The sequence below is a fragment of the Thalassophryne amazonica genome, chromosome 19, assembly GCF_902500255.1.
Source record: "Thalassophryne amazonica chromosome 19, fThaAma1.1, whole genome shotgun sequence".
Classification (NCBI taxonomy): domain Eukaryota; kingdom Metazoa; phylum Chordata; class Actinopteri; order Batrachoidiformes; family Batrachoididae; genus Thalassophryne; species Thalassophryne amazonica.
The window spans coordinates 1059277-1071625 of record NC_047121.1 but is presented as its reverse complement, the minus strand read 5'-3'; the positions used below and the strand labels follow the sequence as shown (position 1 = coordinate 1071625).

Genomic DNA, 12349 nt, shown 5'->3' with positions numbered 1-12349 from the left:
TTTAAACCTGGGTTTAACACGGGTTTCATTTAAAAAACATGTTTAACTCGGGGTTGATTTAAATGCAGGTTTCAACACAGGTCTGATTTAAATGTGGGTTTCAACACAGGTTTGATTTAAATGCGGGTTTCAACACAGGTTTTATTTAAACACACATTTAATGCGGGGTTTGATTTAAACGCAGGTTCAACGCGAGTTTGATTTAAACGCGGGTTCAACGCGAGCTTGATTTAAACGCGGGTTCAACGCGAGTTTGATTTAAACGCGGGTTCAACGCGAGTTTGATTTAAACGCGGGTTCAACGCGAGTTTGATTTAAACGCGGGTTCAACACGTTTGATTTAAACGCGGGTTCAACACGAGTTTGATTTAAACGCGGGTTCAACACAGGATTGATTTAAACGCGGGTTCAACACAGGATTGATTTAAACGCGGGTTCAACACAGGATTGATTTAAACGCGGGTTCAACACAGGATTGATTTAAACGCGGGTTCAACACAGGATTGATTTAAACGCGGGTTCAACACAGGATTGATTTAAACGCGGGTTCAACACAGGATTGATTTAAACGCGGGTTCAACACAAGTTTGATTTAAATGCGGGTTCAACACAGGACTGATTTAAACGCGAGTTCAACACGAGTTTAATTTAAACGCGGGTTCAACACGAGTTTGATTTAAACGCGGGTTAAACACAGGTTTGATTTAAACGTGGATTTAACACGGGTTTCATTTAAACAAACATGTTTAACGCAGGGTTGATTTAAACGCAGGTTTGAACACGGGTTTGATTTAAACGCGGGTCCACTTTTCCACCCAAATCAGTACAACCAGGACATAAAAAGGTACAAAAGCGGCCGTTAAAATCTCAATGAGTCAAACACACACAGTCAGCGCGCCTCGTCTCATCTCTGTCTGTGCTTACTGGAGAGACATGAAGAGGTTTGAGCCAAATGTCCTTAAAGGGTCCATCTGGATTCACCGTCACACTCAGCTTCTAACATCAGTTCATCAGTGACCGAGCCAGGTAAATGACATCTGTTCCTTTGTCTCCATCAGTCTCTAATGCCTCGTCCTTATTGTGGCTTTCTATCACCTCTGCAGCCGTCTTTCAGGCTGCCCGATTGAACGACAGCCCGCACGTAATCCCAGACACGGCCCCAGCACCTGGACGAAAGGACAGCAGGGTATCTTGCATAGAAGTGAGAGCATTTCACTGACCTGTCCACTGATGGTCCCCATAAACAAGAACCACAACTGCTACAAGATCAACCGACACAAAGGTTCAAAACCCCTTATGAAGATAAAGTGCAAGGTTCAGTAAAAGGATCTGTCAGCTGGTCAACCTTGGCAGCAGATAAATCAAATCAAATCAATTTTATTTATATAGCGCCAAATCACAACAAATAGTTGCCCCAAGGTGCTTTATATTGTAAGGCAAAGCCATACAATAATTACGGAAAAACCCCAACGGTCAAAACGACCCCCTGTGAGCAAGCACTTGGTGACAGTGGGAAGGAAAAACTCCCTTTTAAAAGGAAGAAACCTCCAGCAGAACCAGGCTCAGGGAGGGGCAGTCTTCTGCTGGGACTGGTTGGGGCTGAGGGAGAGAACCAGGAAAAAGACATGCTGTGGAGGGGAGCAGAGATCAATGATTAAATGCAGAGTGGTGCATACAGAGCAAAAAGGGAAAGAAACACTCAGTGCATCATGGGAACCCCCCAGCAGTCTAAGTCTATAGCAGCATAACTAAGGGATGGTTCAGGGTCACCTGATCCAGCCCTAACTATAAGCTTTAGCAAAAAGGAAAGTTTTAAGCCTAATCTTAAAAGTAGAGAGGGTGTCTGTCTCCCTGATCTGAATTGGGAGCTGGTTCCACAGGAGAGGAGCCTGAAAGCTGAAGGCTCTTCCTTCCATTCTACTCTTACAAACCCTACGAACTACAAGTAAGCCTGCAGTCTGAGAGCGAAGCGCTCTATTGGGGTGATATGGTACTATGAGGTCCCTAAGATAAGATGGGACCTGATTATTCAAAACCTTATAAGTAAGAAGAAGAATTTTAAATTCTATTCTAGAATTAACAGGAAGCCAATGAAGAGAGGCCAATATGGGTGAGATATGCTCTCTCCTTCTAGTCCCCGTCAGTACTCTAGCTGCAGCATTTTGAATTAACTGAAGGCTTTTCAGGGAACTTTTAGGACAACCTGATAATAATGAATTACAATAGTCCAGCCTAGAGGAAATAAATGCATGAATTAGTTTTTCAGCATCACTCTGAGACAAGACCTTTCTAATTTTAGAGATATTGCGCAAATGCAAAAAAGCAGTCCTACATATTTGCTTAATATGTGCATTGAAGGACATATCCTGATAAAAAATGACTCCAAGATTTCTCACAGTACTACTAGAGGTCAGGGTAATGCCATCCAGAGTAAGGATCTGGTTAGACACCATGTTTCTAAGATTTGTGGGGCCAAGTACAATAACTTCAGTTTTATCTGAGTTTAAAAGCAGGAAATTAGAGGTCATCCATGTCTTTATGTCTGTAAGACAATCCTGCAGTTTAACTAATTGGTGTGTGTCCTCTGGCTTCATGGATAGATAAAGCTGGGTATCATCTGCGTAACAATGAAAATTTAAGCAATGCTGTCTAATAATACTGCCTAAGGGAAGCATGTATAAAGTGAATAAAATTGGTCCTAGCACAGAACCTTGTGGAACTCCATAATTAACCTTAGTCTGTGAAGAAGACTCCCCATTTACATGAACAAATTGTAATCTATTAGATAAATATGATTCAAACCACTGCAGCGCAGTGCCTTTAATAACTATGGCATGCTCTAATCTCTGTAATAAAATGTTATGGTCAACAGTATCAAAAGCAGCACTGAGGTCTAACAGGACAAGCACAGAGATGAGTCCACTGTCTGAGGCCATAAGAAGATCATTTGTAACCTTCACTAATGCTGTTTCTGTACTATGATGAATTCTGAAACCTGACTGAAACTCTTCAAATAGACCATTCCTCTGCAGATGATCAGTTAGCTGTTTTACAACTACCCTTTCAAGAATTTGAGAGAAAAGGAAGGTTGGAGATTGGCCTATAATTAGCTAAGATAGCTGGGTCAAGTGATGGCTTTTTAAGTAATGGTTTAATTACTGCCACCTTAAAAGCCTGTGGTACATAGCCAACTAATAAAGATAGATTGATCATATTTAAGATCGAAGCATTAATTAATTGTAGGGCTTCCTTGAGCAGCCTGGTAGGAATGGGGTCTAATAGACATGTTGATGGTTTGGAGGAAGTAACTAATGAAAATGACTCAGACAGAACAATCGGAGAGAAAGAGTCTAACCAAATACCGGCATCACTGAAAGCAGCCAAAGAGAACGATACGTCTTTGGGATGGTTATGAGTAATTTTTTCTCTAATAGTTAAAATTTTATTAGCAAAGAAAGTCATGTAGTTATTACTAGTTAAAGTTAAAGGAATACTCGGCTCAATAGAGCTCTGACTCTTTGTCAGCCTGGCTACAGTGCTGAAAAGAAACCTGGGGTTCTTATTTTCTTCAATTAGTGATGAGTACTAAGATGTCCTAGCTTTACGGAGGGCTTTTTTATAGAGCAACAGACTCTTTTTCCAGGCTAAGTGAAGATCTTCTAAATTAGTGAGATGCCAATTCCTCTCCAACTTACGGGTTATCTGCTTTAAGCTGCGAGTTTGTGAGTTATACCACGGAGTCAGGCACTTCTGATTTAAGCCTCTCTTTTTCAGAGGAGCTACAGCATCCAAAGTTGTGCTCAATGAGGATGTAAAACTATTGACGAGATAATCTATCTCACTCACAGAGTTAGGTGGCTACTCTGCACTGTGTTGGTATATGGCATTGGAGAACATAAAGAAGGAATCATATTCTTAAACCTAGTTACAGTGCTTTCCGAAAGACTTCTACTGTAATGAAACTTATTCCCCACTGCTGGGTAGTCCATCAGAGTAAATGTTATTAAGAAATGATCAGACAGAAGGGGGTTTTCAGGGAATACTGTTAAATCTTCAATTTCCATACCATAATTCAGAACAAGATCTAAAGTATGGTTAAAGTGGTGGGTGGACTCATTTACATTTTGAGCGAAGCCAACTGAGTCTAATAATAGATTAAATACAGTGTTGAGGCTGTCATTCTAAGCATCTATGTGGATGTTAAAATCGCCCACTACTACTGTCCACAGATAGTGGACAGTTGCCCAGCAAAGTGTTCCATGTTGCGTTCAGGATCCATAATAACAAACATATCCAATCTGATATGTTCAATTTGGTGTGTGGAGATGAATCGATATGAATCGGTATCTAGATACAAACGTGTGCGATGTGCATCGATTCAACTGACGGATGAAGTCGCGATGCATCGGTCACTGCGTGCTTGCATCGATTTTTTTTCTGATGCACACTGAATGCACCATGGATGGAAGCCTGAAAGAAAAGCACATTTCTACTGCAATAAATCTATTTCAAAATGGAGGCCCGCAACAACGGCACAAGCAGTTTTAGGAGATTTTTGACGCACCTAAAACATTTCAATCAGGCATTTGGAAATATTTTGGCTTTTTTTTTTTTTTTTTTTTAAAGATGGGAAACTTGACAAGATGCAGGTCATTTGGAAAGAATGCTGTGGCTGCTGCTGCACCCCCTAACCCAGCCAAACTGGTGAGAAAAGTATTGCAAATTAATTTGCCAAGGTGGCACTCTGTCAATGAGTGACTCACTTTAAGTCACTCACTGAGAGCGATGTTTTACTGTTTACTCTACTGTTTGGGGTCTTTCAGTATGATCAAACAGGTTCCAAATATGAGGAAACCAATTCCTGCTCCTTATTGATGAATTTGGTAAATTTGCTGCTTATATGGAGTAAAACAAATCCTCTGCCTCTAGTAGAATCAGAAGAAGGAGAAGAAGGAGAAGGAGAAGAAGGAGAATACCATAGTGCCATACTGAATTGCAGCTTCTTTTTTTATTTAAATTTTTATTATAATTTCTTTGCATCTTGTTGAATCGCATCATATCACATTGTGAGGAACTGAATCGCCATCAAATACATATGAAATCACATTGAATTGGGAAGGATGAATGGTATCGTCATGTATCGCTGGTAGTGTATCGAGATGCGTATGGAATCGTTAGTGATGAGATTCACACGTCGAGTTCAAACATTTGACTGCTACCAGACATGTTCAATTAAAATACAACATCACACCAAAATGTCACTTTACTTTCAATTTAAAAAAGCCCATTAAATTACAATTTAAAAAAAAAAAAAAAAACTTACAGCACTTCTAATTGTTAAACATATAATTTATCTGGATTTGTACAGTGTGCTGCTTCATCAAATGGACTGCATTTATGTAGCACTTTTCCTTCTGCATCAGAAACTCAAAGAGCTTTATACTGATGCCTCACACTCACTCACACACACACACACACACACACACACACACTGATGTCAACGTGCTGCCATTCAAGGCACTCACTACACACCAGGAGCAACTTGGTAATTAAGGACCTTGCCCAATGGCCCTTAGTGATTTTCCAGCCTAACAGGGGTTTGAACTGAGGATCATCTGATCTAAAGCCCACTGCTTAACCACAAGACCTTCATCCAGCATCAGTGCCTTCATGTTTCCATGCTAACCAAAGGCTAGCCACACACTGAGCGCATAAACAGTTTTAAAACAGCACCTGTGAATGTTGAGGCTCATGTTGTACACGGCCGTCCAGGACTCTCGTAGATGCTTCATGTCACCAAGGATGTGGATCCGGCCTTCCTCTGAAGTCCTCTCCAAAACCCCTTGACCCTGGACTTCCATTTGCTGTAGCTGAAGTTCCTTCTCTGGAAACTCTCCCAGCGCTCTCTGCGGACAAGTGTCGCTGATTAGTACATCAGAGTGCGACTCGCAGAGAAAGAAGCCTTCAGCAGTCAGTGCTGGCAACACAAAGCCAAAGCTACTGTAAACTAGACCCTAATCAAGACCAACTCCCCTTCTGGACCCAGTCTCCTAATTCAGGACGACGCTGCTTCAGAACTGTACTTCGCTTCAATTCTGAGATCCAGGGGGATCAACTGTGAACAGAGGAGCACAACTATTATTTTATTTGTCAAAATAATCCAATACATTTTTGGTCTATGAATGTTTAACAAAACTATGGACAGTTTCTCTTAAATGATTTCTACTACCGGAGTTGGAGTTCGCCCAACCAGTCCACATGTGCTTTGTGGATCTGGAGAAGTCGTTCGACCGTGTCCCTCGAGGCGCCCTGTGGGGGGTCCTCCGGGAGTACGGGGTCTGGGGTTTGCTTTGCTAAGGGCTATCCGGTCCCTGTACGACCGCAGCAGGAGCTTGGTTCGCATTGCCGGAAGTAAGTCAAACCTGTTTCCAGTGCACGTTGGCCTCCGCCAGGGCTGCCCTTTGTCACCGGTTCTGTTCATTATTTTTATGGACAGAATTTCTAGGCACAGCCAGGGTGTAGAGGGGGTCCGGTTTGGGAACCACAGAATCTCATCTCTGCTGTTTGCGGATGATGTGGTCCTGTTGGCTTTGTCAAACCAGGACCTTCAGCGTGCACTGGGGCGGTTTGCAGCCGAGTGTGAAGCGTCCGGGATGAAGATCAGCACCTCCAAATCCGAGACCATGGTTCTCAACCTGAAAAAGGTGCTTTGCCTTCTTCAGGTCGGTGGGGTGTCCTTGCCTCAGGTGGAGGAGTTTAAGTATCTGGGGGTCTTGTTCACGAGTGAAGGACGGATGGACCGTGAGATCGATAGACGGAACGGTGCAGTGTCTGCAGTGATGCGGTCGCTGTATCGGACCGTCGTGGTGAAGAGAGAGCTGAGTAGGGGGGCAAAGCTCTCGATTTACCGATCGATCTATGTTTCGATCCTCACCTATGGTCATGAGATTTGGCTCATGACCAAAAGCACAAGATCGCGAGTACAAGCGGCCGAGATGAGTTTCCTCCGCAGGGTGGCTGGGTGCTCCCTTAGAGATAGGCTGAGGAGCTTGGTCACTCGGGAGGAGCTCGGAGTCGAGCTGCTGCTCCTCCACGTCAAAAGGAGCAATCCTGAGGTGGCTCGGGCATCTTTCCCGGATGCCCCCTGGACGGCTCGCTGGAGAGGTGTTCCGGGCACGTCCCATCGGTAGGAGGCCCCGGGGAAGACTCAGATCACGGTGGAGGGACTACGTCTCTCAGCTGGCTTGGGAACGCCTCGGGGTTCCCCCGGAGGAGCTGGGGGAGGTGTGTGTGGCTCGGGAGGTCTGGGCGGCTTTGCTTGAGCTGCTGCCTCCGCGACCTGACCTAGGATAAGCAGAAGAAAATGGATGGATGGATGGATTTCTACTACAGTTAAAAAAAAAAGGGGGAGTTGTGTTTATTCTGTCATTTTAAAATCTGGCACATGTCCTTGGTACATTAATTCAACATTAAAGGTCCTATTTTGACAAAGACCTACACAGAGGACACAGGGCCATGTAGGGGATGTTTGAGTGCACTTTGCTGTCTGAGTTGTGGTAAACACTGGTGTGATGCTGGGCGCTGCGCACAAAAGGGTTGGATTTACCCCATTAATCAGAAATGGGTGTATTCTAGTCCAAACATGATAACAATCAATCAGAGTAGCTTCTTCCCTTTGAACTGCACTGTAGCAGACAGATCTACTTGATCTTGGTTTACTTGGTGAGTTCTGGCTCACTGGCTGATGAGCATCGACTGCAGATGGTGGTCACCAAAGCTCCCTGAAGTGAAGCAGTGAAGCAAGATTTTTTTGCTGACTATTTCTTATATCACTTGAGTATTTTTAATTTACTAAAATCATGTATTTTACACATAACATGACACCTGTCTCTGCGAGAAAGCTACATATACAGTGAGGAAAATAAGTATTTGAACACGCTGCGATTTTGCAAGTTCTCCCACTTAGAAATCACGGAGAGGTCTGAAATTTTCATCTTAGGTGCATGTCCACTGTGAGAGACATAATCTAAAAAAAAATCCAGAAATCACAATGTATGATTTTTTAATCATTTATTTGTATGTTACTGCTGCAAATAAGTATTTGAACACCTGTGAAAATCAATGTTAATATTTGGTACAGTAGCCTTTGTTTGCAATTACAGAGGTCAAACATTTCCTGTAGTTTTTCACCACGTTTACACACACTGCAGCAGGGATTTTGGTCCACTCCTCCATACAGATCTTCTCTAGATCAGCCAGGTTACTGGGCTGTCGCTGAGAAAGACGGAGTTTCAGCTCCCTCCAAAGATTTTCTATTGAGTTCAGGTCTGGAGACTGGCCAGGCCACTCCAGGACCTTGAAATGCTTCTTACAGAGCCCCTCCTTAGTTGCCCTGGCTGTGTGTTTGGGGTCATTGTCATGCTGGAAGACCCAGCCATGACCCATCTTCAATGCTCTTACTGAGGGAAGGAGGTTGTTTGCCAAAATCTCGCAATACATGACCCCATCCATCCTCCCTTCAATACGGTGCAGTCGTCCTGTCCCCTTTTCAGAAGAGCACCCCCAGAGTATGATGTTTCCACCCCCATGCTTCACGGTTGGGATGGTTTTCTTGGGGTTGTTCTCATCCTCTAATCATGGTAAGTGGAGTTGATTCCAAAAAGCTCTATTCTGGTCTCATCTGACCACATGACTTTCTCCCATGCCTCCTCTGGATCATCCAGATGGTCACTGGTGAACTTCAAACGGGCCTGGACATGTGCTGGCTTGAGCAGGGGGACCTTGCTGCCCTGCAGGATTTTAAACCATGACAGCATCATGTGTTACTAATGTAATCTTTGTGACTGTGGTCCCAGCTCTCATCAGGTCATTGACCAGGTCCTCCTGTGTAGTTCTGAGCTTTCTCAGAATCATCCTTACCCCACAAAGTGAGATCTTGCATGGAATCCCAAACTGAGGGAGATTGACAGTCATCTTGTGTTTCTTCCACTTTCTAATAAATAATCATAACAGTTGTTGTCTTCTACCAAGCTGCTTGCCTGTTGTCCTGTAGTCCATCCCAGCCTTGTGCAGGTCTACAGTTTTGTCCCTGGTGTCCTTAGACAGCTCTTTGGTCTTGGCTATGGTGGACAGGTTGGAGTGTGATTGATTGAGTGTGTGAACAGGTGTCTTTTATACAGGTAACAAGTTCAAACAGGTGCAATTAATACAGGTAAAGAGTGCAGAATAAGAGGGCTTCTTAAAGAAAAAATAACAGGTCTGTGTGAGCCAGAATTCTTGCTGGTTGGTAGGTGTTCAAATACTTGTTTGCAGCAGTAACGTACAAATAAATTAAAAAAAAAATCATACATTATGATTTCTGGATTTTTTTTAATTTTTTTAGATTATGTCTCTCACAGTGGACATGAACCTAAGATGAAAATTTCAGACCCCTCCATGATTTCTAAGTGGGAGAACTTGCAAAACCGCAGGGTGTTCAAATACTTATTTTCCTCACTTTATGTATGCAAATGTTAAAAAAAGTAAAGTAAAAAAAAAAGTAGAAAAGGGGGTGTTCACAATAATAGTAGCATCTGCTGTTGACGCTACAAACTCAAAACTATTATGTTCAAACTGCTTTTTTTTTATCAATCCTGTGAATCACTAAACTAGTATTTAGTTGTATAACCACAGTTTTTCATGATTTCTTCACATCTGCGAGGCATTAATTTTGTTGGTTTGGAACCAAGATTTTGCTGGTTTACTAGTGTGCTTGGGGTCATTGTCTTGTTGAAACACCCATTTCAAGGGCATGTCCTCTTCAGCATAAGGTAACATGACCTCTTCAAGTATTTTGACATATCCAAACTGATCCATGATACCTGGTATGCGATATATAGGCCCAACACCATAGTAGGAGAAACATGCCCATATCATGATGCTTGCACCACCATGCTTCACTGTCTTCACTGTGAACTGTGGCTTGAATTCAGAGTTTGGGGGTCGTCTCACAAACTGTGGCAAATTGTAACCTCATCTGCACGTCTTTTATTTAACAGAGGGACTTTGCAGGGGATTCTTGCAAATAAATTAGCTTCACACAGGCGTCTTCTGTCACAGCACTTACAGGTAACTCCAGACTGTCTTTGATCATCCTGGAGCTGATCAATGGGTGAGCCTTTGCCATTCTGGTTATTCTTCTATCCATTTTGTTCCATGTGTTTCTGTTTTGTTTTTTTTTGTCCATTTTAAAGCATTGGAGATCATTGTAGATGAACAGCCTATAATTTTTTTGCACCTGCGTATAAGTTTTCCCCTCTCCAATCAACTTTTTAATCAAACTACACTGTTCTTCTGAACAATGTCTTGAACGTCCCATTTTCCTCAGGCTTTCAAAGAGAAAAGCATGTTCAACAGGTGCTGGCTTCATCCTTAAATAGGGGACACCTGATTCACACCCGTTTGTTCCACAAAATTGACAAACTGACTAACCGAATGCCACACTACTATTATTGTGAACACCCCCTTTTCTACTTTTTTTTTTACTAATAGCCCAATTTCATAGCCTTAAGAGTGTGCATATCATGAATGCTTGGTCTTGTTGGATTTGTGAGAATCTACTAAATCTAATGGTACCTTGTTTCCCATGTAACAATAAGAAATATACTCAAAACCTGGATTAATCTTTTTAGTCACATAGCACTAATATTATTCTGAACACTAATGTAAATTGGGAGTCTCACCTTCCGGCTCAATTCCTCCTTCACCACAACGGTCCGATACAGTGTCCGTAAGAATTCAGACATCGCTCAAATCCATCTATCAATCTGACACTCCAACTTAGATGCACTTGCAAACAAGACCCTGAGATATTTGAATTCTTCCACTTGGGGCAGTAACTCTCCCCTCACCTAGAAGTAGTCTCAGATTTGGAGGTGCTGATTCTCTTCCCAGTCGATTCCAACTCGACCTCAAACCTGCTCAGTGACATCAGAGGTCACCGCCTGATGAAGCCAACAGAACCCTATCATCTGCAAAAAGCAGCGATGCAAATCTGATGTCACCAAACTGGACACCCTCTGGTCCCTAACCAGTGATGCCGGTAACGCGCTACTTAGTAACGCGTTACTCTAATCTGACCACTTTTTTTAGTAACGAGTAATCTAACGCGTTAATCTTTCCAAATCAGTAATCAGATTAAAGTTACTTCTCCATGTCACTGTGCGTTACTATTATTTTTCATTGTGGGTCGATAGCAGCATTAAACTTGGTCCGTGGGCAGGAGGTCGGGGTTCGACTGAACTGCCCACTTTAAGCGAGCTGTGAGCTTTTCATCCGCGTTTTTTTGCAGCTGCTCGACTCGTCGTCTCCTCTTAAGGCATGGTGATCAGCACACCTGCACTGAGCTTTACAAAGACATTTTTATACTTTTTTTCCTCCTTTATTTAGAGCTGAGCTGAGCCGCTCCGTATCGTCTCGTTAAAAACAGCTGATCCTCCGCGACGCGTCAACAACTAACACTATTTTCCACTCAAATGCACCTAAACTCTCTGAGGACCACATGATGTGAAAACGCAATAAAACTTTACCTGTAAATCTGGTCATGTTTTCTGCATAAATAAATGTTATCCATTCTTTGTGCTCAAACGCCAAAGTAGGGGCGAATCCACATGGAATGGGGGCGTGGGGGAGGGATGTGTCCCCCTCACAACACCCCTAGATTAAAGGTCCAGTTTTGAAGCCTTTTTTTACTACTAATACTACTTAAAATAATATTAATTTCGACAAGTAAAATATTTAGAGAGAATTTAAATGTTAGAAAAATGCTAGAATGAATTTAATAGTTACATTTATAAACAATGTAGGTTTGAAATTGCAAGTTTTACTGTTACAGTGCTGTCAACAGTTAAATATGAGGTCAAGAAAGAGGTCTTTATTTTACTTTTTATAAAACAAGTATTTATTTTCATTGAAGTCAAGAAAGGGTGACTATAAAGTAAGTTTTGGCAAAACAGGTATCATTGTCATGTTGACGTGGCAGAGGGTTGTCGTCGGCAGCTGGGAAAAGTAACTAAAAAAGTAACTAGTAATCTAACTTAGTTACTTTTACAATTGAGTAATCAGTAAAGTAACTAAGTTACTTTTTCAAGGAGTAATCAGTAATCAGTAATTGGATTACTTTTTCAAAGTAACTGTGGCAACACTGTCCCTAACAGCACCTTGAACCCTGTCATTGAACATGAACGACAGGATTAGTGAGAAGGGGCAGCCCAATACCCACTAGAAACAGATTGAAGAAATGCAGACAGAGCTCCTAGTATTCAAAGAGAGACTGGATTGCATGTTGCAGCGGTTCTAGTACCCCATACTC

At 42.4% G+C, this 12349-nt stretch overlaps 1 protein-coding gene across 1 annotated transcript in view; it reads right to left on the bottom strand.

The window, feature by feature from the left end:
* Positions 1 to 12349, bottom strand: part of syne3 (spectrin repeat containing, nuclear envelope family member 3) — a 155422-nt gene that overhangs the window by 60039 nt on the left and 83034 nt on the right. The window contains 3 exon segments of the mRNA XM_034159822.1: positions 5734 to 5977; positions 7499 to 7581; positions 7720 to 7781. Coding sequence (XP_034015713.1) covers positions 5734 to 5977; positions 7499 to 7581; positions 7720 to 7781 — 389 coding nt within the window.